Here is a 27,701-nt window from a genome sequence, read left to right as displayed (position 1 = left end):
GAAATGAAACAGTATACAGGACAGGGCTGATGCACCTACAGATACTTCAGAATTTGTGAAATAGAAATGTTGGCAGTGATGGCTTGGGATGGTGAGTGGGTGGTGGGTGGTGTGTGGTGATTATGTGTTGCAAGTGGTGGATAGCCTAAGATGATTTTGAAACAAACTAAAGCTGAATTTCTAACACTTATCAAATAGCCTAAAATATTTTGGTTTTATAATAGAGGTTGAGTTAGGAGAGGGTAAAAACACCTAGCTATGATCCTATAACTCTGAAAACTCAATTTCAGATGGAATTGTGGAATGTCAGCCCGGACCTCCAGGTGACCAGGGTCCTCCTGGAATTCCAGGGCAGCCAGGATTGATAGGCGAAATTGGAGAGAAAGGTAAGAAATTTTGATTCTTTTTTTTAATGGTGGTCGTGTCTGTGCATATGATTTTTTCTCCCATACTTACTGGCTTTGGCGCCAAGTGAGGGTGGGCAGAGTTAGGGCGTAGGTGCCTTTTATTTGGAACCCTCTTCAAAGTCCATTACTAGAATAAGCATCTTCTGGAACTTAGTTGATGATCTGGGAGGGAAAGGTGGAGACAGCACTGAAAGTCAGAGTTTTGCCCTTTCTCCTTTCCGAGGACCATGAAGTCAGTCTTGCTACGGTGGGCGCGATCAGCAGATAAAACTCAGACCGATTTGTTACCGCAATCTTTCCATTCGTGTTTGAGAAGAGACTTCTGTTATCAAAGAATGCTCTTCCCTCCTTCAGGCAAAGTCAAAAATCTGCGCATGGAATGCTCACCAATTCTTCCAGTGGTGTTTGCATCATCAGTGTGAGCAAATCTGCCGTTGATGCATTAACCAGCTTCACTCTGGGCTCTTGGTTCCATCTTTAATCTTTCCAAGTGTTTGCCTTACCACCCACACGGGACACTTATTTGTCTCTTCCGCCATCCTGGACACAGAGGTGGATTATCACTGCATCAACAGTCCTGCCTTAGAGGGGAATAAGCAATGGATATTCTGATATTTATATGCCTGTTAGTAACCCGAGAGTAGGACAAATAGGAGGCTGTCCCTCAAATCAACCCCACTGTGTACCATTTCTGCATGTGGACTGTAAACACGTTTTAGTCTTCAAACGTGTAAGACAGAAATGATGCATGGACAAGTTTCAGCCAGCATCTTAGAATTCTGACAGCCACATACACTGCAGGACCTGAAATGGAAGTGATCTTGGGTGTCATCACAGGGGTGCCACTGATCTGAGTCAGTGTACAGTTTGGGTTTTAACGAGTCTCTCTGCTCTAGTTACCAGGCGCTCAGTACTTTGTGAGATGGGCTGTTCCATTTTATGACAGATCCAACGTCCAGAGGTTCTTCACACTGCAATCTTAGCTATCCATCCCCCAGATCCTAGGAGAAGCATCTTTCTTCTCGAGTCTTCCCATTCCTCTTGCGACTGCATTGTCTGCTGGGAATGCACCTTGTCTCCCCACCCACCTGAAGCCTTGCGAACAGACACACCCACGAATGCCCCAGTGCCCAGAACTTAGCTGGGTTCTCAGCTGTGTTGTACCGTGCCCCTTCCACTGATGGGCTCCTGGTCTGCCTCCTAAAAGAGCTCGAAATGAAACCGTATGCCTGCTCCCACACTTCAGGGGCATGGCCTACCTGCACTGGCCCTGTTTTACTTCTGACTGAGGGGTGTCCCAGGGCAGAGTGGGCAACAGCAGTGCCCGCGTGGGGCTGCCAGCCAGGGCAGGGATGGGAAGAACATGGCCACGCCACCTCAAAGTCCTTGGCATGGGCTTCTCTATGAGCACTTTTTGCTCTGTATTATGCCTGATTTGTGCCTAGAAACCAGACATTTCAATATTTAAGACACAGGAATAGCTAAGACAATGTAAGGTCTCTGAGCTTGGCTTGAAAATCAGGACTTTAGATGTTAGAACTTCCAAAGAAGGGCATCTCCTCTCCTTTTTCAGGGCTGCAGTCTGTCTCCTCTTCTGTCCTGGATCACATATGGGTTCTTGCTTTTGTGGCTTCTTATCCCCAAGTCCACCAACCAGCGAAGTCCGTGAACTGCACTAAGCACTCAACCAAAGAGAAAGGGGATGGGTAGTTTTCACATCACAGACAAAATTACAAAAGTCAAGTCTTTTCAGGCTGAGAGGCACAGTTGAATTTCTGGACCACTTTTTACTGAGGCAGCCCCTGTCTTTTCGCTGGGAGAAGAACTTGGATCTTTAAGCAGTGCATCTGTGGTCACACATGATGCATGCTGGGGGCAGTGGGCCCGTTCATTGACAGACAGGGATGTGCATTTGACTGCAGTTTCCACCCGTTAGCAGAGAGCCGTCTGGAGGAGCCATTCAGCCACTGAGTGAACCTAAGTTTGGATGTAATATTTTAGTGACAACCTTGCCTTTTTCTGTTCTCTCAGCGCACTGCGGAGACTTCTGGTCACATGTTACACGTAAGCACCTTTGTGTTTTCTTTTTTAGGTCAAAAAGGAGAGAGTTGCCTCATCTGTGATATAGACGGATATCGGGGGCCTCCCGGGCCACAGGGACCCCCAGGAGAAATAGGTAAGACCCACATGTGAAAAGGACCAGGTCAGAGTTTGCTTTGGTGTGTTGGCATCTTTCCTGTGAAAGGGATTTCACTCCGTGAAAGACCTGATTTTCTGCAGCCAATCCTAAAGCATAATCAGAGGAATGTTGGGCCCCACTTCCAGGATTTGTCCACATTGCTGGGAATGATCAAGGTGGCTTCATAAAGATTTCCTAATACAAGACAGCAGCATAACAGTTCCCTCCATGCCACAGATTCTGTTATCTCACAAGCAGTTAATGGAATTCATGTTTTTCCTTTAAGTGGTCCCTGGGTGTGTGGGCAGGAGGGCAGGGGTGGGGTGCTGGAAGCATTCCTGCTTCCGGGCGTACATGTGTGTCAGGTCACCTATTCCCTTTCTGAGTGCATCTTGGGCATTTTAGTTATTACTCTCTTTGGATTATCCAAGCAATCATCCACTTCCTATACAGATTTTTATGCTTTTGAGTCTTAAGAAAAGGTTTTGAGAAGTGTCTCATGAATGCTGTGTTACTGTCTTTTTCCCTGTCTCTAACGAAAGGTTTCCCAGGACAGCCAGGGGCCAAGGGCGACAGAGGTTTGCCTGGCAGAGATGGTGTTGCGGGAGTGCCAGTAAGTAAAACTGTCTGAGTTCATGTACGTATCCGAAGTTGCCACCAAGCACATTAACAGAGTTGTGTCATTTTGCATTTGCAAGCGTGGCTTCTGCCTTGTGTGGGAGCTGGTAAGTGTTGCTGTGTCGAGCCCTCTGGAGTGACTCCATGTGGCCCTTGTCTCAGGAGAGTGAGTAAGACTGTTACCTACAGAGCCCAAATCACAGTCTCCTTTCTTCTCACCTGGCCAAAATTTTTTCGGCTGCTGCCGACCCATGTTCAGGTGTGGTTGAATGGGAGTGTGTCCTTCCCGCAGGGTCTCTGGGATTTCTGGAAACAAATGGTGTCACAGGAGCCACCCCCAAGCAGCCACAGTGCACAGCTGAAGTGCTGTCTGTCTGTGTTACCAGTGCTGGTAACATCACATCAGATCATCTAAAAGCTTGTTAGTCAGTAGGTTCAGCATCAATAGTTTCTATGGAAAGATCAAGGAAAGCAGATCTGTTTCCCTCTGAGGATTTGAAATATGTTTTTATTCTTCTTCTTACAGTTGAAAATTTCTGTTACAACATCTATTGTGCAGTTGCTTTTTCAAATCCGTAAATGAAATATCTGGATCACATTGACATGAAACCTTTCAGTGGAACAAAATACCAGCTTCTTAGCTTTTGTAGTTTGTTTTAAAAGAATCCACTAAATAGAAGAGCATAATAATAATCTTGAATTTTGAAGGACATTATTTTCTTGCATATAATGACTTCTGTTTCTGAAACTTTTAAATCTCAAGGCGTTGTTCCTCTCATGTTTTCTTTGTTCTTCTGAGCTTTGCAAGCATGGACTGGTTTCCACAATTCCTTTCATTCCTTTTTCTCTTTTTGTAAGATATTGAAAGTCAAATTTCAGAATTATTCATTTCTGATGTAGCTCTTCAAATTTTTTAATTTTTAAAGATATTGCTGGAAGCTTCTACAAAAGAAAACCAGGGCAAACGCGAGTTGAAATAGCAATGACCCAGCTGGAATTCAGCAATTGTTTTCTGCTTTTGAAGTTAGATCTTGGGCTTTTGCTCTCCAGAACTTCCCTGGTGCCTGGGGAGCTGAGTTAGAAGTTGCAATTGTTTAAATTATATCTAAATAAATTAGAAGTTCAAATAACTGGGTAGCCCTGACTGTAGTGGGGATCAAAGACAGAAGAACTTTGAAGGAAGCAGAAAAGGACGTTTTTAACCTCTATCCACCGCTTTATCTCCTGGGCTTTCCTGGTGGACTTCCTGCCTCAACTCTGGCTGAAACTCAGTCTAGACAAATCTAATAAAAGACGGAAAAAGAGGAAAGAGATGAGAAAGAAGGAATATTGAGGAAAGATCACAATATAGAAGAAAAGAAAGAAAACATACAACCCCAATTCTACTCCTTAGGCCTTCATCAGGAGCTCCTTTCTTTCCAGAGATGGAAAAAGTCTCTAAAAATAAATTTATGGGTAAATAATTCAGTTGAGAAGTTAGTAATTTTCCTTTTATTCGAAGCTGTATTTGAAGCTCCGTGATTTAACTGGCTCAGAAATGTAGTTCTCTTATTTTGAATTTGGCTAGAGGCTAAAAGAGATATCCATAAACCAGCACACAGGAGAGTAGATTAAAATGTAAAAGTGGTGAAATGCTCTGATTTTTCATTTGACTTGATAGCATTTCTGTGACATTTCCTTTTGAAAGCCAAGTGTTTGATTTTTGGGAAAGAATAATGGATCACAAAAGGCCGACTCCCCGAGCGGATTGATGATGCCCAGGTTGGTCTGAGCAGGTTTCATGGTTCCTGGTCACTGGGAGGACGAATTGAAACTAACACTCCCTGACTTTTTCCACAGTGGCACCACTTTTTAGAGGCAGACAGCATAGGTGTCAGATTTTCTCCAATTAATGCAGCCAATGCTAAATTTTCCAGGCAGTATTTGAATCCTCAGCATTTATTTTCAGGGAGACGGATCAAAAGACCTTTGAACTACTTAGAATCAAGAATTTCTGTGGCAAAGAAACCACACGAGATGTCCTAGGGTCACCAATGTCACTGTTTTAAAAACCCAGACTTCTCCCATAAATAGAATGATGGCAGGCAAGGTCATCATTGTTAAAATAAAAAATTATATTTTCTCACCTAAGATCACAGTATTGGGGAGCTTTATATTTTTAGGCTGTGAATAATCACCATAAAATAATGTAATGATGTTTGCAGGTTGAGAAAAATATACGTTGGTTATAATTTCTTGCGCTAGTATTTTTTAATGGATGAATATTGCCAGTTCAATGTATACTTCCTCCAGTATCTCTTTTGTTCTGGATGCCAAGGATACAAAGATAGGAAACCTTGGTCCTACCCTCAGAGCCCTGAAATACTGGTGGAGAGACAGCTCTGCAAATAGACTGTCCTAATGAAGCAAAGTGATTTACAGAATGAGGGCCAGAAGGCAGCCCGAGCCCACAAGAAAGGCTGCATAGAGGAGGCTAATTTTAGCTGGGATTGAAGGATGCATAGGAGCTAATATTAACTCAAGAGAAACAGTTTAAAAATCCCACAACACCTTTCAAGTAAATAACAATTTTCCATGACTCTCTGCTACAATTTCTGGCAGGTGGCTCATAGAAATAATTTGTTGCCTTTCCTGGGACCCAGAGCAAATAGACTGGGTGTGTTCCACCTTTCGTGAGTAGATCCAAGTGAAGTGTTCCAGGTCATAAGGGGCATTAAAGTGCGGGGCCAGCTCAGACCACTGGTAGCCGTCCATGAGAAGCTTCTGCCATGACAGGAGCGTGCTACGTCAGTACCATCTGATCTGGCAGCTGCTGGCCAGTGGTGGCTGTTGAGTCTTTGAAATGAAGTCACTGCTGGATACGGTGGCTCACGCCTGTAATCCCAGCACTTTGGGAGGCTGAGGCGGGCAGATCACCTGAGGTCGGGAGTTCGAGACCAGCCTGACCAACATGGAGAAACCCCGTCTCTACTAAAAATACAAAATTAACCAGGTGTGGTGGCATATGCCTATAATCCCAGCTACTCGGAAGGCTGAGGCAGGAGAATCTCTTGAAACTGAGAGGCGGAGGTTGCGGTGAGCCGAGATGGCACCTCTGCACTCCAGCCTGGGCAACAAGAGCAAAAATCTGTCTCAACAAAACAAAACAAGCAAAAAACAAAACAAAACAAAAAACAAAAACAAATGCAGTCACTGTGATAGAGGAACTGCATTTTTTTTGTGTTATTTATTTTAATTTTCCAAGTCACATTGAACAGTGCAGAGAGTTGCTGCTGACTCTCTCCCTACTTCTGGAAGCCTGCTTGATGGGATTGGGCCAGGAGTCAGTGCATCGTGGTTGGCATGGAAGATGGAATGGGAGGCAGAGCAGCTTCTCCCGTTCCTTAGCCTGCAATTTTTAGCCCTTAGGAAGCAATTCAGGCAGGAAAGCAAGTCTGCCCCATTTAGGTGAGTCCCACATTTGCTGTTTGTTTGACTTTGAGCAGGACACAGAAGGCCTTCAAGCCCTGCCTCTCCCCCTGTATAATGGGCAGATTTTACTAGCTCATACCTAACTCTCCTTAGCACTCCAGAGGCACAGGCATAAGGTACAAGTTTTGTAGTTGGAAATGCATAAATGTGGATCCCAGTTCCAGCACTTTCTGGCTGAGTAGTCTTGGATCTATCAGCTCACTTCTTTGAGTATCAGCTTCTTCCTCTGCTACGTCCTGGCTTCCATGTTTTCCTTGCAGAGCTGCAATAAGGGTCAGAGATGCTATAGAAAGGGTCATAATGCCTAGCAGGCTGGTAACCAATGCTAGCCATATTTTCAGTCTAAAGATTGGGCAAATGTTGGTCTGTCCTTGGTCGACCAGCTCCTTCCTTTGAGAATCACATAGCATCTGTACACACAGAAGCGTGTACATGTGAGTGATTCATATATATCTAAGAACCTTCTGAAAGGAAGTTTATGAAAAAAAATTCACATTAAGTGAATTGTGCCAGAGTTAAAATTCTGCCAAGTCAACAGGGAGTCTGAAGATGCCTTTCTCAGGCCTAAGTGAACAAGTAAATGGGACAATTATTGGAAACATTTTCGGTTTTTCTTGTGAAACCCAAGTCTCAGGATGCTGGAGGAGAAGCCATTGGTGGGTATGGGTGTTCTTTGCAGATTTAACTTTCCAGGAACTGAGCAACGTTCTAGTGTGAGTCTCTTGGGAAAGTCAATTCAACTCTGCTGACTCAACATAACTCATTATAGATCTGGCCCAGTGCCCACTCCCAGGGTTTCCCCTCTCACTGGTGCCCTGGAAGTCCTTATCTCTTCTGGAATTCTGGGCATGAGCATAAAAGGAAACCTGTTCAATATTCACAGGAGTATTCAACACCGGCCAGGAGGTGCTGACGGGTGGCTCACTGGGCCCAGAAGCTGGAGAAAAGGCTTCTGCGTGCTGCCAGTGGGGCTGAGGCAGCAGGCAGAGCTGAGGACAGCGATTGTTCTTTGAGTCTGTCCATTACTGAAGCTGCACAACGAACCACACATCAATCAGCACCTCCTGACAGGTGCTGCGTGCTCCTGTGAATGTTGAGCAGTTGTTAGGGAAAGAAAACTCCTGGAGGAGAGCTGGGTGCCCAAAGCCACACTATAACTCCCTCTGCCCCATCCAGGTCTTTGTTTGAAATACCTAATTAAGATAAGTGTTTTTAAGAAAAACACAAGAAGTGCAGCAGACCAGGGCTTTGTCACAGAGCTCCTGGCTTGCATCTAGAAAATGAATGATGAGGCATGAATGCATGACCATTTTCAAGAAGGTGGCTTCTTGATTCTGTGGTTGCTTGTGTTACAGTCACACTGGTGTGCTTCATGGATGGGTTCTTCTGTGGATCACAAGGCTTTGTTCTTACAGGGGCCTCAAGGTACACCAGGGCTGATAGGCCAGCCAGGAGCCAAGGGGGAGCCTGGTGAGATTTATTTCGACTTGCGGCTCAAAGGTGACAAAGGAGACCCAGGCTTCCCAGGACAGCCCGGCATGCCAGGGAGAGCGGGTTCTCCTGGAAGAGATGGCCATCCGGGTCTTCCTGGCCCCAAGGGCTCGCCGGTATGTTTATCTCCAGACTTTGAATGTGCATTTTACAATGTGGATCTGCAAAGAATCGAGAAATGAGTAATTTGAATCATATCGATGTATTTCTATCTCCTTGATGATGGCATAAATGAACTTGTTTCATGGTTCATGGTTCGTGGAACAACTTAAGTCTATAAACCTAGGCATTGCCAGTTATTATTGACAGATACTTGGATGATAACAGATCAGTGTCTTCTGATGCATTTGGGGGAACTGAACAGATGTCTTTGTGTATCTTTTTGCTTTGGATGGGATGAGGCGAAATCTAAAGTTAATAGTATTCATGTCATTGTTTTCAAAAGATTCCAGGTATCAACATCTCATTCTCTAAAGTATCTCCCTAAGTAGATGAGGGAGGGAGAATGCTCAGCTTAGGGGGAAGAATGCTGTTTTCACTTATTAACTACGAGGTGGCCCTCCTGGGAGGGTAGATGAAGTAAATAAATAGTGTGAGCCAGTTAACTCCAGTACTTATTGACCACAGATGTCAGAAGAATGTGATAAGGACAGGGTGTTGGTTTGTCTCTGATAACGGTGTATTTTTCTTCTTCTCACATCAGGGTTCTGTAGGATTGAAAGGAGAGCGTGGCCCCCCTGGAGGAGTTGGATTCCCAGGCAGTCGTGGTGACACCGGCCCCCCTGGGCCTCCAGGATATGGTCCTACTGGTCCCATTGGTGACAAAGGACAAGCAGGCTTTCCTGGAGGCCCTGGATCCCCAGGCCTGCCAGGTGAGGCCTGAGAAACTCGTGGCGCAGAATGAAGTTGTAAACGGAGGTTGGGGCAGGCACCTCGGGTGCACACAGAGGCCTGGGGCTCGCATAGGCCGGGGCGCACACTTGGCTTTGATTCTTCCAGGAATTGGGGCGGGACCTGGGCAAGCCTTTAGCCTTTTGTGCCTCCCTTTCCTCATGTATGTGATGGGCCAGGTAATATGCAGGTTCTCCCTAAAAAGAACTTGGGTTTACAGTCGTCATAAGTAAGTACACAGCATACGTACCAGCTAAAGTCAGCCTTTGTGTAGAAGTCACACTGAGGTCAAGTCATTTTCCTCTCCTTACCCATTTGGCTTTCCCCGATGAGCAGCCCATTTTGGCTTCTGTGCATCCCGAGTGGTGTGATCTCCACCTCTTCACAGTAGGCAGAGCCTGTGGATGGATTTAAGAGCTCCTACAGCGTGATGGCGATTTCATTCCGTGGTGGTTTTAGTCGTCTGCTGTTTTTTGAGTGAATCACGTGCCAAGCTCTATGCTGAGCATTGACAAGACGTGGTCCCTGCCCTCCTGCACAGCCTGTTCAGAGGTTTTCCAGAGAACCCGTAGCAGGGATGAGTGTGGGCTCCCTCGTCATTCTCCTCTCCTGTGATTTGCTTATTTTCAGGGCCAGCAGGAGGGAGGTGTAGTGCTGGGCCTTGCACACAGCAGGTGCTAATAGTTTATTATCTGACTGCGATTCCCAGTAGACATGGAGCACACCTGTTCTTCCCTAGAAAATCCCAGAATGAGAAGAGGAGAGGCCAGGAATGCCTTGTGCGTAGATGAGGGAAGTAAATGTGCGTTGCTAGGAAACATGCAAAAAGTTGTAAAAGTAAGTGAAAGGACTTAAGGTGATTAAAAATATGTAACTAGTAAACCTTAAAAAACATAGTTATTTATGAAGTAGCTGGGGCCAGGTGCGGTGGCTCACGCCTGTAATCCCAGCACTTTGGGAGGCTGAGGCTGGCAGATCACAAGGTCAGACATTTGAGACCAGCTTGGCCAATATGGTGAAACCCTGTCTCTACTAAAAATACAAAAGTTAGCTGGGCGTGGTGACAGGCACCTATAGTCCCAGCTACTCTGGAGGCTGAGGCAGGAGAATCACTTGAACCCAGGAGGCAGAGGTTGTAGTGAGCCAAGATCTCGCCACTGCACTCCAGCCTGGGTGACAGAGTGAGACTCCGTCCCAAAATAAATAAATAAATAAATAAATAAAGTAGCTGTATATTTGAAATACCCAACAATAACCACGTTGGAGCAATTACATCATGCCATTCTGGCTCACAAGTTTGCTGATTATGTCAGTAACCATATTGAGCCTGTTTTATGAATTCCTGTTTCCATTAGGGACTAATATTTCCTTATTAATACACAGTGTATAGGCTGGGCATGCTGGCTCATGCCTGTAATCCCAGCACTTTGGGAGGCCAAGGCAGGCAGTTCACCTGAGGTCAGGAGTTCGAGGCCTGCCTGGCCAACATGGTGAAACCCTGGCGTCTGTAATCCCAGCTACTTGGGAGTCTGAGGCAGGAGAATTGCTTGAATCCAGGAGGTGGAGGTTGCAATGAGCCAAGATCATGCCATTGCACTCCAGCCTGGATGACAGAGCAAGACACTGTCTCAAAAACAAACCACACACACACACACACACACACACACACACACACACACACACACACACACACACACACTCACACACACACACACACACACACACACACACACACACACACACTCCAGTTCCTAAGCATTCCAGCATGGGAAATGTCAGCCAGTGTTTGATGGAAGCCCAGGTGTAGTGTGCTAACATAACTGTTACTCTTATCCTTCTCCCCGTTTGTATAATCAGTGAGTATTTAGCATCAAGTTCTGACTCCGTTGATGGTTGTTCTTTGTTTAGAAGGGTCCCAGAAATGTCTCTTTTATGACTCCATTAGAGGTAGGGTGATACCGGGTTTGATGGAGGAGGACTTTGGTGAGCCAGGCATAGGGACTTCCGATCACTTTCCCTTGGATCTCTTGATTCCACAATCAACAAATCAAGTGCTGTCTTTGTGCTTGTGACATCTGCAGATTTCCAGAGCTGTCGAAGGGAATTAGCCTTTCTCTTGGCGAGAAACTACCATCAGAGAAACCAACTGGAGTACCCACAAATATACCCTAGCAGATGGGGAAGAAGGCTTCTGGGGAGGGGGGACAGGGCTGTTGATCCTCTCTGCCCACAGCTGTAGGGCTCCTTGGCCATCCAGACCCAATTAGCTTCAAGATTAGAAAACAGACGTCTTTCATCTGCCAGAGCTGTGTTTAACTGTGGTAATCATAAAAGCCTGGTGCCCAGGGTGTGTGTCACCAACAGCAGGTATTTCCTAGGGTCATTCAGTTGGCGTTTCCCACAGTCTATAGCTAAAGAATGTGCTGGCTGTTCTGGGGAGGCCCCACATAGCTTGAATTCTTACAAAGTATACGAAGATTCAGTGCGTGCATTCTTGGAAGGGAACCTTTTGGTCCTTTCTTAACAACGAAACCCTGACACTCCAGTGGCTCTCCTAGGCATGAGTGCTCAGAGGGCCAGGGCTGTGCTTCCTGGCTTGGGAGGAAGGATGGTTTTGCCTTTGTTGCTCAAGTGAGCGCAGAGCTCTCAAGCTGCACCATTACGGATAATGGATCATTCGTAATCACCTGCGGATCATGTTGTTTGGATAATTTCCCACCAAATGAACGTAATTTAGGTTAGTCTCAAAGCAACTTAGACTTTGGTAAATTGAGAGAGAACAGCGAAAGTATTTTGACTTTTTGAGACCGGCTCACTAAGAAATCACCTAGAGCCACCTCACATGTTGTTGTAGATTTTTCAGCTTCTTGTGACTCTTAATTGTGGACTCTTAAGGGATTCTTGTGTCCAACAAACATCTTGGTCATTTTGGACATGCAAACGCATGGGGAGAAGCGTAGCTCTCTGTGAAAGATCCTAGAAACACCAAGGGAAGAAGTGGAGAACACAAGCAGAGGCTCTGCTCTCCAGGCACTCGTGGTGCTGGGTAGGATATGGTGCGCAGCCCATCCGCTGCGTGTCCTCGCTCCTTTCTGTGTGGTCCTCATTCCTTCATCGTTTGTCTTTGCTCTTTTTTTTCTCTAGGTCCAAAGGGTGAACCAGGAAAAGTTGTTCCTTTACCAGGCCCCCCTGGAGCAGAAGGACTGCCGGGGTCCCCAGGCTTCCCAGGTCCCCAAGGTACGATTGGAATTCCAGCTCACCGGGATACCACGAGAGTTTCCTCACGTTTTTCTCACACTGACCGTTGGTCTTTCTCACCACAGGAGACCGAGGCTTTCCCGGAACCCCAGGAAGGCCAGGGCTGCCAGGAGAGAAGGGTGCTGTGGGCCAGCCAGGAATTGGATTTCCAGGGCCCCCTGGCCCCAAAGGTAACCCTGCCAGATGGACCTGAGCCTTTGGTCTGCCTCTGACTTCTGTGAGAAAAGAGGAGGTGGTAGACATAAAAACACCACAGAGGCTGGTGGCCGCTGTTCAGGGAGGCTTTCGGAAGAGCCCAAGCAGTGCTGAGCACAGCGATTTCAGGAGCTTCTAGGCAATAGCTGCCTTGCAGTGTAGGGTTTGGTTGGGAAGATGGGACGCTAAGGCTGTGCAAGCTGCATGGGCACTGCCACCAGTGGTGCCCACTGAAACCCACCCTTCAGGTGTTTGCTTTTATCCGTGAGGAAAACTTGCAGTCCACCTGAACACAGCCAGAGTGGGTTGGGAGTGGGGGGAGCGCCCAGGGGGAGGTGCAAGGAGTCGCAGGGAGGGGGCTTTGCTCTGAGGGGAGGAGTCCTACCGATGTTAGAGCCGTCACTTCCTGCTGAAAACTGGAAGGAGGTAAGGAGGGAATTTCTTTTTCCCCCGCTTTTCACATTTCTTAGGTCTACTTGTCCCTCAGGTAGACCCTGATCAACACACTTGTCATCACAGACCTTCTGTTCAGGACTGAGGAGAAGGTGCTGTGAGCACAAAAGGGACGTGTTGTATAAGGAAGTTTGTCTTCGTACAACACACCATGCAGCCACACTTAGGTTGAAATCTCCTCCAGGCTCCCAGGCTTCCTACCCAGAGGCTCCAGGCCCCATCCACCGTCACTGCTGTAGGCTGCTAGCTTGGAGAACAGGAGACGGCAGCCCTTTTCCTCTGACAGCCACGCAACGCCCACCCACACCACGGCTGCTTCCCCCAGGCCGGGCGGGCAGCAGAGCGTCCCTGTTCAGGAGGGCCAGGCGCTGAGGCCTCGCCATACTCACGACTCCCTCACATTCCACCATCGCCTCACGCAGTGTCTCCTTCACCTGAGGCGGTGACCCATGTGACATGGAGTTGCTTGGTTTTGTGGCGGTGAGGAGGACAGACCCTATCTGTGCAGCAGCCCCACAGGGGGTGTGATTCTGGCGTGTGCCACTGCAAACTTACAGATTACTGGACATCAGAGACCTCAGTGTTGCATACAAAGAGTCTGAACTAGTGGCTGGCCAGCTTCACGGCCCATCAGAGCTTCCAGGGCGGGGCCCAGACAGTGGGCGGGTGTCCTTCAGTGACAGATCCTGTGGGATCTTGAAAAGCGGGCCTGCCTTGTAGACCCCTGGGGTTTGCATTTCTAATGAGGTGATGGAGGTGCCCTGCCCCCACAACCACACCTTGAGTAGGTGAATAAAGTGCCCTTCTCACCTGCAGGCACCAAGGGATATATTTGTTTTGTTTGGGGAGAGTAGGACGGGAAAGAAAAGTTTGAAGACAGCAGAAGAAAAGGAAAGGAGAGAGAAAGAGGAGGGCGGAGGTGCCGGAAGAGGCAGCAACGCACCTGACCCCCTCTGCCGGGCGGTCTTCCCTGGCCTCTTCCAGCCACCTCCGAAGGCCTCCACAATTGACCTTCTCAGATCAGGTCGGCATCTTTGGGCAAGACTAAAAGTGAAGAAAGTGGGGAACGGCATTGTAATTGCAATGATTTTTTTTTTTTTTGACTCTTCAAAACAGGTGTTGACGGCTTACCTGGAGACATGGGGCCTCCGGGGACTCCAGGTCGCCCGGGATTTGATGGCTTACCTGGGAACCCAGGTGTGCAGGGCCAGAAGGTGAGTGCCAAGCATTCCCTCCATGACCCGTCTCCCCCATCCTTGTTATTAGTTGGACAGAAAAAACGCAGGTTATGAACGTCCCAGGACCTGTTGGGCCAGCAGATTTTTGTTTTTGATGAAATAGCATAGAATAGAAAGTATCAGAACGTAGCACATGGAAGTATTTTGAAGGGAAACACTTGTTTTGATTTTATGAAACATTTGTTTCAATTTTATGAAATTTTATGACAGACATTTTCTTGCCTGTGTAAGCTGGAACTCAGGGTAAAATATGTTTCTTACTGTGAGAAGCAGATGAAGGCTGTTTGAAAGCCACTTTCCTGAAAGAAAGCATAGTCCCCCAGGATGGTTTCTCAGCCTCAGCACCACTGGCATTCTGGGTTCAATAGCTCTTTTCTGTGGGGGCCACCCTGTGCCTTTGTAGGGCTTTTGGCAGGAGCAGCCCTCCCTCCACCCATGGGTCACCAAAAGAGCACCCCTTCCACCCAGTCACAACTGAAAATGTCTCCAGACATTGGCAAATGTCACTAGGGCGACCAGATTGCCCCCGCTTGAGAACTGTTGGTACAGGGTAAAGTCAGGATTCTCCTTGCCCTCAAATATTCTGCTACCAACTTGCCTATACTTGAAATTCTGCTCAGCAAATGTGAGCGACTACTGATTAGATCCTTTCCTGTCCTGATGGTAAGGAACCAATGTGAAATTGCCAGAAGACATTGGTACCAAACGGGAGAAAGGGCCAACAGCCATCGATAAACGTTGCCAGTGACAGACCCAGGTGGGGCCTGCTCCCTGGCCCTCAGGAGAGGGCAGGTGGGCACCACAGGGGCGTGCCTCTGGGATCCCAGGGGGGTTTCTTCCCGAGAAATACCTGACAGCAGGGTGTCCTCCTCTGGTGGCTGAGGCTGAAGAGAAATCTTTGGACCTTTGTCTTTGTACAACCCGCCACCAGCTTCCCCTGATAACCTATGTTGCATTTGAACATTTAGTCAACCGCGGCAGCTTGTGGATCATCTTAAACCTAGTGCAAGACTCGGGAGTTAGTAAATGCCTAATGGAATGGGAATGAAAGATTTAATTTACGATTAAAAATACCATGCTTTTTCAAGAATCCCCTTGATGGAGTTCGTTCCATTTTGCAAATTTCCTTCTGGGACGAGTAGGGAAGTTACCACTGCCCACTAATGTCCAAATCCTCCCTCTCTGGAAATATCATTTGCAGACAGGGGACACCGGTGGAACGCTGTGATTTCATGGCCACCTGCTTGCTTCAGAGCCTTACATCTATGCCTAAATCCAGGCTGTTTCCAAGGCACCCTCACCCTTTATTTTAATCATCTGTATCTATCAAAGCCCAGTGACTCATGCCATAGTTTAAAATGCTTAATTTACTGTGAAACCTTCATTAATCCAAAAAACTAAATAACTGGTGTCCATGCTAGCCCTGGAACCTTGCCATCTCTTAGGAAGAACTCCATTAACTACTCACAAATCATATTTGGCATTTTACTGGTTACTTAGGGCCAGCGCTTTGTCACAGGCACCAGGCTGCAGAGTTGAGGGGACAAGCTCAGGTCAGAAGACTTGAGAAGAATGTCATTTATCCGTGGGGAGCCTTGCTTTTCCTCCTTTGTAAAATGAAAACAATAAAAGTTACCCACCTATGGGGGCTTGTGGTGAGATTGAAAAGATGTAATAGGTATGAGGAAGCTTTCCAAATGCTTGAAAAGGGTTGAGCCGATAATATTCTCACTAAATGCATTGGCAGTATCTGTTAAGTCTTCACTTATGCTATTGGTTTGATAAAAATATTGACTTTGCAAATCAATTTGCTTCTCCGTGCTTTGGGGATTTTCAGGGAGAGCCTGGAGTTGGTCTGCCGGGACTCAAAGGTTTGCCAGGTCTTCCCGGCATTCCTGGCACACCCGGGGAGAAGGGGAGCATTGGGGTACCAGGCGTTCCTGGAGAACACGGAGCGATCGGACCCCCTGGGCTTCAGGGGATCAGAGGTAACTTCTTGCAGATCAGTCTGGATGGTTTTGAGGACGGGATGTGCTTATTTTTGCATTCCCAGAGCCCCTACCGAGTATATTTGATATGTATTTATTGAACGAACGATGCAAATCCTGGAGGCCTAGAGCTCGTGGCTTTCCATTGCTGGGGCCATTCGTGTGCGTGGGTCTCCTAGGCCGGGAGATGTGCCACTGCTCCTATACAGCTTATTCTCAATTTTTCTTCTCCAGGTGAACCGGGACCTCCTGGATTGCCAGGCTCTGTGGGGTCTCCAGGAGTTCCAGGAATAGGCCCCCCTGGAGCTAGGGGTCCCCCTGGAGGACAGGGACCACCGGGGTTGTCAGGTGAGTGACATGCTTCTAGAATTATCCGTTCCCAAAAGCATGCTTTTCTGAAGCCTGGGGGATGAGGCTGGGGTCCCTATGAAGGAAAGCTTAGCACAATATATGAGATAAAAAGAGAAAAAAATAAAACTCGAGTTTGTGAAAATAGGTTTGATTGTTTGCTTAAATGTAGTCCCAGATTTTTTTCCCACCCACTGAGATTATGTGCCAAACAAAGAGACCTTTCCCTTATTGTATACTTAGTCACATTTTACATTTTATTCTAACTGATGTCTCTATATTATCTTTCCATAGGAGGGTTAATTAGTGGTGGATAATTTAAACTAATTGAGTCCATGTCTAGAACCTAGCTTTACCTTTGATCATAATAATCATAGAATTAAGGTGGTGCATGGAAATTAGAGCAAAACTAGCCCTAGTCCTAAATACTGCAACAAGGCAGTGGTGGTGCTTAGGGTGGCATTGCTGACTCTCAGTGACAGGAAAGGGGGGTGCTTTTCTTTTAGAACAAGAGCTATTTGATTATCCTGATGACCCTAAACACCAACACCTAGCAGATGATCCATTCGAGCTCCCAGTGTGGGTGTGTTCACGGGCTTTCTGCAGAAAGTCATAGTTAAACAGAGCACTGTACATTGTAGATCATTGTGTAAATTCTGCTAAAAGTTATTTGCGTTTCACCCAACTGCAGGCCCTCCTGGAATAAAAGGAGAGAAGGGTTTCCCCGGATTCCCTGGACTGGACATGCCGGGCCCTAAAGGAGATAAAGGGGCTCAAGGACTTCCTGGCATAACGGGACAGTCAGGGCTCCCTGGCCTTCCTGGACAGCAGGGGGCTCCTGGGATTCCTGGGTTTCCAGGTAAGTGATTTTTGAACTTCTGCCTGGATCCATCATGAGGACATGGGCCTCACCTTATTCTTTTTATGACTCTTAGCATTTACTGTCAGCATTCAGAGCAAGGAAATGTTCACAGTCCTTTCCTTTGGCCACAGGTTCCAAGGGAGAAATGGGCGTCATGGGGACCCCTGGGCAGCCGGGCTCACCAGGACCAGTGGGTGCTCCGGGATTACCGGGTGAAAAAGGTAGGGGAGCTGATAACCCTAGAAGCTCATCTTGTGTCTATTTGTCGATGCCACTTGGGAAATTCCCAAGTTGTCATAGATCATATTTCACTTTAAGATGCCTATGAAAGAAGTTAAGAACATCAAGCAGAAGGCTGGGAGACCCCCTTCTTCCAGTAGGATTCCTGGTGCTCAGTGCACGTGGGGTTGAAACTGTGCTCAGCCAAGCAAATCAGAAAGAAGTTGGGCTTTCATTCTTGGCACAGATGAGATTCTTCTTGTGAGAAATGGTGGAATCTTCAGCCATGCCAAGATACAGGGACCGAGTCCATAGACTCAGATTAACAACCTGTGCGAGTTTACAAGGCTTCATCTTTATTTCTTATCTTGTTGTTTGAAGTTGGTCCAAAATAATGTCTTTTAAAAAGAAATACTGTAAAAATGACACGTGAAAAGATCATTTGTTTTGTAGAATGATAAAATTCCTGTTCTATTATTTTGTATAGAACTGAGGGGCACTATGAATAAGAGTGATAAAGATATGTAGGAAGGAGAGAAATGTAAGTTATCTAAACCTGAAAGCCAAGTCACATGCATTAGAGTTATTAGTGAATATAACTCTAATGTAAGTTATCTAAACCTGAAAGCCAAGTCACATGCATTAGAGTTATTAGAGTTATAATGAATTGTAGAAAATGGCTTTTTACTGCTCATTTACCTGGGGTTGGATTCTTCTGTGTCTCAGACACTGGCCATTAGTGCCATTTTGGACAAGTTATTAGTGCTTTGTAGCCTTTTTGCCAGCTGCTCTCCCAGTCAACAAGAACGTGAGCCTTATGAGCACCTCTGTGACACTGGCCCAGGCTCACCAGTGCCTTCTCTTTCCTCTGCAGGGGACCATGGCTTTCCGGGCTCCTCAGGACCCAGGGGAGACCCTGGCTTTAAAGGTGATAAGGGGGATGTCGGTCTCCCTGGCAAGCCTGGCTCCATGGATAAGGTGGACATGGGCAGCATGAAGGGCCAGAAAGGAGACCAAGGAGAGAAAGGCAAGTCCGGGAGGCTTCTCACGGCCAAGCTCGGAACCACAATGTGCCTTTCCTGGGTTATCGGGTCCTCCATAAATAACACCAAAGCAACCTGTGTTTCTGCAGCAACTTGCTTGCAAGCAAATGCGGGTCATTGCTATTTTCTTCTGTGATGTGTAGGACAAATTGGACCAATTGGTGAGAAGGGATCCCGAGGAGACCCTGGGACCCCAGGAGTGCCTGGAAAGGACGGGCAGGCAGGACAGCCTGGGCAGCCAGGTACAGTGTGGAGCTCCGGTCCCCAGTGTGGCAAGGGCTCGGGATGAGGCCTGTGTTCCCCAGCTCTTTCTGTAGATGTCAACCTGCCAGACTGCTTTCTTTATGGTTCTAGGACCTAAAGGTGATCCAGGTATAAGTGGAACCCCAGGTGCTCCAGGACTTCCGGGACCAAAAGGATCTGTTGGTGGAATGGGCTTGCCAGGTAAACTGGATTTAGAAGAGGGTTCTTTAGCATGTGTGCATGTGGTGCTGGTAGGGCATGTCTGCAGAATGAGATCCTCTTCAGCTGAGATGGACAGAATCCAGGCACGTGTGTCTTTCACATGAATTCACATCCTCAGCTCTGAATGGTCTCCTGCTCAGGGATGGATGGCCTTTGGCTGACAGAATGGCCATCGCTAAGAAAACTCACCATCTAATGGAATATAACATGGGCTGTATACAGTCAACTTTTGATGGTCTCCAAGTGGCCATCCCCTTGGCTAGGATCTCCCTAAGAGACGTCAGCTTCTCCATCCAGGCCTGTCAGCCTGAGTAGCTCATGGCTGCAGAGCCCTTTGTGTTAGTTCAGAAGAATTCTCTGGACTCCTCTGCTCCAATCCTGGACTAGCCTTAATGCTTTGCCATCAGTGTCTATTGCAGTGAGAGCAGCTGGGAAGAGGAGGAGAGTGCGGGAAGGGCTGGGTGGTGATGGTCCTCAGAGCTCACTCAGAAAGGGGGAGAGTTCAGATGGGAAGCCCATCTTTCCATCTCCTCCTGAGTCTTGACTAGGTGCTGTTATCACTTTAATTAAAATATAAGCATCTAGGTTGCTAGTCATGCCTATGTGTGAATAAGCCTGGCTACCAGCATGCATCACAGAACCGAGTGTGCACGGACTCCGGCCCGCCCGCCTCATAGTCTCTGTGATGTCTGGCTAATGAGAGCTGGCTATATAATAAAGAACATAAGATCCATTTTTATTCTGTTGAGACAGTAAATATTCTAGGTAGTTAATGTGTTTCTTCCCTGTCTTATAACATGATGGTCTTAAAGGACGAGAGAGACATTTCCTAGCGTGGCTCTGATGTGATCTGGGTGACTGACGTGTTCTGGGTCATGAGCCGATTGATACATGAGGGATTTGCATTCTTGTATCTCAATCTTGGCTGGTTGTGGGGGATTCGTGTTCTTGTATCTCATTCTTGGCTGGCTGTGGAGGCACTTTTTCATTTGTAATACCAGCACTAGCTAAGCCCAAATCAAGTTTCAATTGTTTGTGTTTATAGGAACACCTGGAGAGAAAGGTGTGCCCGGCATCCCTGGCCTGCAAGGTTCACCTGGCTTACCTGGAGACAAAGGTGCAAAAGGAGAGAAAGGGCAGGCAGGCCCACCTGGCATAGGCATCCCAGGGCTGCGTGGTGAAAAGGTAACCAGCGCTCTGCATGGAAAGGTCCCCTTCTCCCAGCTCAGTGGAGATGCTGTCTGAGAAATGCTCAGCAAATATCTCAGCACACTCAGTGAGCCATAACACACAGGGAGTCCCACAAGGCAGCACAAGTCGCCTCTCCTTCCCCTTGTATTCACTACCTCTCCCTCAAGGAAGAATCTAGAGACTGGTGAGAGGCTAAGGTGGGAGACAGCTGTCACTGGGATAAAACAGAGAGGATGGAGGGCGAAGAGGAATGGCAAGTAGAAACCAGATGGTTGGCTCTGCTGCGCTTAAGTTTTCCTCTCCATTCAGAAGTGGACTTTGATTCTTTGATGAGAAATCTGGAAATGGAGTTTTGCAATGCAATATTCATTGCATCACAATGTATACCATTATCTACAACATGCGCACAGAGGATGCCCATGGACAGATGTAAAGTTAATATGCCTGACTTTCCCTTACAGGGAGATCAAGGGATAGCGGGTTTCCCAGGAAGCCCTGGTGAGAAGGGAGAAAAAGGAAGCATCGGGATCCCAGGAATGCCAGGGTCCCCAGGCCTTAAAGGGTCTCCCGGGAGTGTTGGCTATCCAGGTAGGTGAGGGGGCCTTCTCTTGGACTTGGGGATCTAAGAAATCAAAGAAAAGCCCAAACTTATGGATGTTCTGGTGTTTTGTTTTTTTCTTCAGGAAGCCCTGGGCTGCCTGGAGAAAAAGGTGACAAAGGCCTCCCAGGATTGGATGGCATCCCTGGTGTCAAAGGAGAAGCAGGTAGAGGGCCCTCTTTGGGACACAGCCCGGGAACATAGAGAACAGTGGCCAGGGGATGGGAGGTCCCAAGGAGTTCCCATCACAGACGGGGAGCAGGGAGGCCAGCTGTCCTGTCTCCCATTTTCAGATGGGCAAACTGAATCTAGTGCAGGTTAAGGGATCTTTCTGAGGTCTTGTCACTAGCAGGATCTAGGACCTAAATCTCCAAACTGTTTTTGTAGCCATCATGGAGTTTTTGTCACCAGCTTTTGAGGGTCAGGGTTTGGTGGTGTTGCTGAAAACACGCAGGGTCCTTTCTGAAGGGAAGTCAGAACTGACCTCAGGAAAACCAGGTGTGCTTGGGAGGGAACGGCTCCCTTAAAGGATGTCAGCGAAGGGCCATTTTGTATGGCAACTAGGGTGCTGTGAGAGATTATGGGGGTGTCTGATGTTACTTTTCTCTTTGAGGTCTTCCTGGGACTCCTGGCCCCACAGGCCCAGCTGGCCAGAAAGGGGAGCCAGGCAGTGACGGAATCCCGGGGTCAGCAGGAGAGAAGGGTGAACCAGGTATGGCCCAGTGCCCCATTCCCTATCAGCAGTGTCCACTCCCAGAGACCTGCAGACTGCCTGTGTTCAGTGAACAAAGCTGGGCACAGAGTGGCCCCTAGACTGCACATCCCTGCAACTACTTAAACACTGATGTGGATGTGTGGAGTAGAATGGGATGAGAGGAGGGGAAGAAGGGAAGGGGGATTTATTATCCCATAAATACTGAGGGCATCTTTCCCTGAAATAACCTGAGCTCTCAGTGGTGAGTCAGAGACACATAAAATACTGCTGTTAGAACACTTTCCATTTCCCTTGTGGTTCCTATGACAAAACAAAGCAAAGCAAAACAAAACTCTTTTCTTTGCCCAGCAATTCCCCATTTGAGGGGAAATGGTTGGAAATATTGGTTGGCCCCTAAGTCTGCTCCTATCACTGGTGGGCTGATGACAATCACATATACAGTAATATTCGTATTTAATGCAAGAGAGAGATAAACACACCATGTGAAGCAGGTTACCCCTGACTCGGGGGGACACTGGGAGGACCACCAAGAGCTTCCACAGCTATTGGTGCTGGCCTCTTTCTTAAGTTCATTTTTTTCATTCCATAACTTTATATTATATACATTTGTTTTTCTATACAAACAATTCATAAAAATACCCCTGCACTCCTTTCCCCCGATTTGAATCTTCCCTCAAGTCCTTTGCTGACATTTGTTGTCTCCCCAGCATCTGTTGCCCCAAATCTCTTTGGCTCTCCCCACCTCCCTGAGAATAGCAATTAGCGGATGGTTGTCTGAGAATCCCATTTGCTCATCTCCAGACGGCAGCAGGAAACAAATACTCATTTGCACAGATCGTTTGTGCTAAATGCCATGATGGTTCTGAGCTGAAAGGTACTTAGGAAAAAGTACTAAATTAGGAACATCCAGTCAAGGGTATCTTATAAAACTGTAGCAATATCATTTTATTACAAGGGTGCAATTAACTAATATCTATGTACTCCACAAATATACATAGTATTATTGCAGAGTTGATAGTGCTTTGTGTTGTACCTGCAGATGGATTAAGTAAAGAAAAACATTGCATTTTACCCTCATCTTATAGGTCTACCAGGAAGAGGATTCCCAGGGTTTCCAGGGGCCAAAGGAGACAAAGGTAATCTTTGCTCTTCCTTTTCAACCAACCGCTGCTGCCTGATTAGCAGAACAAGGGGCAGTGTCTTCAGGATGAAGCCCCATCCCTGTTGGCCAGGCAGCAACTGGATGGAGGATGGGTGCTGGGCCCAGAGGTCAATGCCTGCAAGACACATGTGGTTCCCTTCTAATTAATGGATCAAAATGGTGTGCAGTACATTATGATCAGAATTATCTTTTACTTGGACTAATTTTATAAAAATCCAGCAGAGAGGGGAGACCCCTGTCATTTTTATGCCTAGAAGGTCATCAGAATATTGAAATTCGGACGTTCTAGAACTGGTTACACTTATGTGAATGCAGGACAGTATGTAGCACACGCCATGAGACAAAAACATGCCCTGCGCAGCCATGATGTGCTCAGTACTAAGTGAAGCTGAGAGTTGGCCAGGAGCTTGGGAAGGCAGTCTCTTCTCTCAGAGAGCTGAGCATTTTATGGGAAAGCAAAGGGGACACAGAAAACACAAGGCATGTGAGCTGCACGACACTGAAGAGAAGCCACAGGTGGCCGCGGCCAGGAGCTCACACACAGCATCCATGGGCATGCTTATGGCAGGTGGCTGGGCTGGCTGAGTGATCTCACTCAGTGGGAGGATTCAGAAAGCCCTGGAAGGCCTTGGACTTCAGCTGAGAAGGAGCAGGGGCACGGAGGTGCTGTTTCTCCCACCCCGTGGTTCTCCCCAAGACCAGCCCAGAGTGTTTCCTTGGCAGGCCTGTGGTATGACACTGGGAACCCCAGGGTTGAGAAGGATGGCCTGGTGCCAGGTGGGCTGCCTTGGGAATGGACACTTCCCTCTCCCTTAACTCACAGACTCCATCAAACACAGAGCCCCTTGCAAATGCACCTGCTCAAGGGGTCGCTGTGGGCTGTTCCTGCCCTGCCTTTCCTACCTTGCCATGTGATCCTGCACACTCCTTCTGACATGCTGCACTGCCCCTGCACAAACTCTACACAGCACCTTGCGTTTTCCACTCATTGCTGTGTGAAGTATCAGGGAGAATCCCCAGGAGAAGAGAATCCCAAATGACCACTTTAGGTCTTGACCCCGTTTCATTCCCTTTTCCTTTGTTCTTGAAATAACCTTAGAATTTTGGCATTTTTATTGGTAAGATTTGGATACTATGTTTCAAACTAAACATGGAATTTTTTTTTCCTACAAGCTGTTACTTTTTAATTTTTTAAACCTGCTCTGTTGAAGTTTCACTGACAGGTAATACACTACAGATATTTAAAGTGTACAATTTGATAAGGCTGACATAGGTCTACACCGTGAAAACATCCCCACATTCTAGATAGCAAGCAAAGCCTTCCCCTAAAAGTCTCCTCTGTGGCTTCATAATCCCTGCTTCCTGCCCTCTCCCCAGTCCCCAAGCAACCATCCATCTATCTGCCTTCTGGTCCTCTAGGTTAGTTTGCATTTTCTGGCAGTTTACAAAAATAAAACCATACACTTTGTAGTCTTTTCAGCCTGACTACTCTCCCACGACATAATTAGTTTGAGATCCAGCCCAGTGGTTGCTCACTTCTTTCTATGGCTGAGTAGTGTCCCCCTGTATGGATATAACATGATTGGCTTGTCCAGCCCATTCATGTGCTGATGGAGTGAGGCTTTGGTTTAGCAGTGCAGTTGCTGCAGATGTCTTTAAACACAATTCAGATGCCTCTGCCATAGAATATGTCTTTTGAGAAGTATGAAAACGATAGCCAGGTTCCTAGCATTCTGAGCTCTTTTTCCAGCCAGGCCATGGTCGGATTCTAGTGTGTTATTAAAGAGAAGGAGGGATCAGAGCCCTTGCTGCAGTTTCCACTGGTGTCCCTGGAAGCCCCCTCTGAGCGGTACCTGCAGGACGAGGCATGCCTCGTCCCATCTCTGCCGTCCACGCCGGAGATTACTGTTCTGCTGCTGCGTTTCCCATCACCTCAAACTGTTTTTCTTGTTTAGGTTCAAAGGGTGAGGTGGGTTTCCCAGGATTAGCTGGGAGCCCAGGAATTCCTGGATCCAAAGGAGAGCAAGGATTCATGGGTCCTCCAGGGCCCCAGGGACAGCCGGGGTTACCGGGATCCCCAGGCCATGCCACGGAGGGGCCCAAAGGAGACCGTGGACCTCAGGGCCAGCCTGGCCTGCCAGGTAAGGGCATCTCACCAGGGGCCAGGGCTGGGGACTGGGACAGAATTCACAAAAGGAAATAGTGTAAAAGAAATAGTTAAATTCTCAATTGAGCTTTTTTATTTAGAAGTCTGCAGCATTTATTACAGCTTGAAATTGTTTGGCCCCCATCGAGTCAAAGCTTTTCTTGTATCCTTTCTGTCAAGGAATTTAAGTAATTAGGGAGATGCAAGAAAGGAAATGATTGGACAAGCCTGGATGCATGCCCCATCGGTGGCGTTTGACTTAAACCAGCGCAGAACTTGGGCCCACTTGTGGGTTCTGCCGAAGACCCCTGTAGGGGTAGCACAGATGCCCAGGCACCACTGACCACCGGCCATTTTGGACATGGAGACAGTGGCATTTCTATGTCTGTCCTTCCTTCCTTCCTTCCTTCCTTCCTTCCTTCCTTCCTTCCTTCTTTCCTTCCTTCCTCCCTCCCTCCCTCCCTCCCTCTTTCCCTTCCCCTCCCCTCCTCCCTCCCTCCCTCCCTCCCTCCCTCCCTTCCTTCCTTCCTCCCTCCTTCCCTCCCTTCCTTCCTTCCCAGACCTGCCTCAATTTCTCTCTCAAGGGTTCACATTGTTGGTCCAGTGTTGTATCAGAGATAGTGGTGTTTCTATTCCCTCCCTCCCTCCCTTCCTCCCTTCCTCCCTCCCTCCCTCCTTCCTTCCTTCCTTCCTGGACCTGCCTCGATTTCTGTCTCAGGGGTTCTCACTGTTGGTCCAGTGTTGTATCAGTGAGGGGCCGTGGGTGGCAGTATTGATAGCCCCACAGCCCAGGGACACTTGTGCATATTTAACCCCAAATGTGTGGCTTTCTTCTCTTCCATTAGGACTTCCGGGACCTATGGGGCCTCCAGGGCTTCCTGGGATTGATGGAGTTAAAGGTGACAAAGGAAATCCAGGCTGGCCAGGAGCACCCGGTGTCCCAGGGCCCAAGGGAGACCCTGGATTCCAGGGCATGCCTGTGAGTTATTAATTTGTAGATTTTTACTTTTAGAAGAGTCTTTTCTGGCCATAAGTATTCATACGTGTCTATGTGTGTATGTATTGTGTATGTGTATATATATGTGTGTGTGTGTGTGTGTGTTACACTCCCACATCCCCACTAAATCAGTTCTTTCTTTCTTTCTTGCCAGTAACCCACATCTTTATTGGCATCAGAGTAGGAAACTATTGTAACATTTTTTTACAATCCAGTTTTCCAAGAACCATAAAGGGGAAATGTTATGCTGCTGGAAATGATGGCTCAATGCCTAAAGTTAAGACCTATTTACAAACTCAATGTAAAAAGCAAGCCAATGTTGTTTTGCAAAGAACAATTCTGTCAAACTAGCCCAGCCATCTCTTAGGACTGGCAGGAGGACTGGGAATTGCAGTTGAACAGTTCAAGTCATAAAAGATAACCAGCAATATTCCATCTCTCTTTACTGCCCTGATCCAGATACAGAGACTAAGTGGTGACTCAGACAAGCCTTCAGAAGAGCACATCTCAGGGTGCGATGAGTGACCAGCAGCCTTGTGTGTGTGTGTGTGTGTGTGTGTGTGTGTGTGACTTAACTTTGGCTCTTTGCTGCACCTGAATATATAGCCCTTCTTAGTGGTGGTCATGGATCTTTGGTTTGATTTTTAGCTTAACCACATCCATGGCTAAAGGATTGTGTTTACGTGGCTTGCTCATTCAAATAGCTGGATTAGCAGAGCTTTATTCTCTGTGTCTGTCTCTCTGTTTCCTCTCTCTGTCTCCATCTGTCTGTTTGTCTCTCTCTCTCTAACACACATTAGGAGAAAGACAGAGTACGTCAGGGGAGATCGGGAACAGGAGGGATTTGAGACAGACCTCTGCAGTTATGTTGGAGCAAGCGGGGTTCTTCTGTAAGTCAACACATGTTCTCCCTTAAAGGGAAAGCTTTGAACTGCTCATCAGCAGCAGAGACATATCTTAGAGTCATCAGACTACTTTCTCAAGGATGGATACAGAATAGCTAAGCTTGCTGGGTGCAAAACAATACATGGTGCTGATTTACTTCTGAATCAGTAAGTTATGAAATGCTTATAAATAATTACACAGAACTGGCTATAAGGAGTAGCAACAGTCATGTTTACCCATTCCCTGTCCTCAAAGCTGTGTGCGTATCTCCACAGTATAGCAAATGTGTATGTGAATGTATTTTTGGGCCCCTATTGCTATATTGCAGTTTTCCAGTAATGATAAGTGTAGGTAATTTGTCAAATATTTATGTATTCCCACTTTTATTCCTCAGTAACATAGAAATATACCCCATTCCCGGCTGGGCCTGGTAGCTCACGCCTGTAATCCTAGCACTTTGGGAGGCCGAGGTGGGCAGATCACCTGAGGTGAGGAGTTTGAGACCAGCCTGGCCAACATGGCAAAACCCTGTCTCTACTAAAAATGCACAAGTTAGTATGGTGGCTCGTGCCTGTAATCCCAGCCACTTGGAAGGCTGAAGCAGGAGAATTGCTTGAACCTAGGAGGCAGAGACTGAAGTGAGCCGAGATGGTGCCACTGCACTCCAGCCTGGGTGACAGAGCAAGACTCTGTCTCAAAAAAAAAAAAGAAAGAAAAAGCAATATACCCCATTCCTGGTGCCAATCAGTGTCTGTCTGTCTCTATATACATACTTATGTATAAATATGTGTTTGTATATATGTTTATATACTTATATATTTGTTCATGTTATTTTGGTTCGACACTTTTAAAATAAGGCTAAGAGACAAATCTACATAAGA

The 27,701-nt window shown here is 47.2% G+C and overlaps 1 protein-coding gene across 1 annotated transcript in view; it reads left to right on the top strand.

Moving 5' to 3' along the window:
- COL4A1 (collagen type IV alpha 1 chain) overlaps nt 1–27,701 on the top strand; it is a 157,929-nt gene that overhangs the window by 111,117 nt on the left and 19,111 nt on the right. The window contains exons 22-43 of the mRNA XM_054447361.2: nt 291–386; nt 2,500–2,583; nt 3,129–3,199; nt 8,091–8,282; nt 8,870–9,038; nt 12,202–12,294; nt 12,381–12,485; nt 14,080–14,177; nt 16,039–16,189; nt 16,424–16,537; nt 17,229–17,396; nt 17,531–17,620; nt 18,493–18,645; nt 18,805–18,903; nt 19,016–19,105; nt 20,172–20,311; nt 20,779–20,905; nt 21,001–21,081; nt 21,529–21,627; nt 22,716–22,766; nt 24,748–24,933; nt 25,784–25,917. Coding sequence (XP_054303336.2) covers nt 291–386; nt 2,500–2,583; nt 3,129–3,199; nt 8,091–8,282; nt 8,870–9,038; nt 12,202–12,294; nt 12,381–12,485; nt 14,080–14,177; nt 16,039–16,189; nt 16,424–16,537; nt 17,229–17,396; nt 17,531–17,620; nt 18,493–18,645; nt 18,805–18,903; nt 19,016–19,105; nt 20,172–20,311; nt 20,779–20,905; nt 21,001–21,081; nt 21,529–21,627; nt 22,716–22,766; nt 24,748–24,933; nt 25,784–25,917 — 2,591 coding nt within the window. The remainder of the gene's footprint in view (nt 1–290; nt 387–2,499; nt 2,584–3,128; nt 3,200–8,090; nt 8,283–8,869; nt 9,039–12,201; nt 12,295–12,380; nt 12,486–14,079; nt 14,178–16,038; nt 16,190–16,423; nt 16,538–17,228; nt 17,397–17,530; nt 17,621–18,492; nt 18,646–18,804; nt 18,904–19,015; nt 19,106–20,171; nt 20,312–20,778; nt 20,906–21,000; nt 21,082–21,528; nt 21,628–22,715; nt 22,767–24,747; nt 24,934–25,783; nt 25,918–27,701) is intronic.

This window comes from Pongo pygmaeus, chromosome 14 (assembly GCF_028885625.2).
Source record: "Pongo pygmaeus isolate AG05252 chromosome 14, NHGRI_mPonPyg2-v2.0_pri, whole genome shotgun sequence".
Lineage (NCBI taxonomy): Eukaryota > Metazoa > Chordata > Mammalia > Primates > Hominidae > Pongo > Pongo pygmaeus.
Note: the sequence above shows the minus strand (reverse complement) of the source record. Positions and strands in the feature narration are given on the sequence as shown.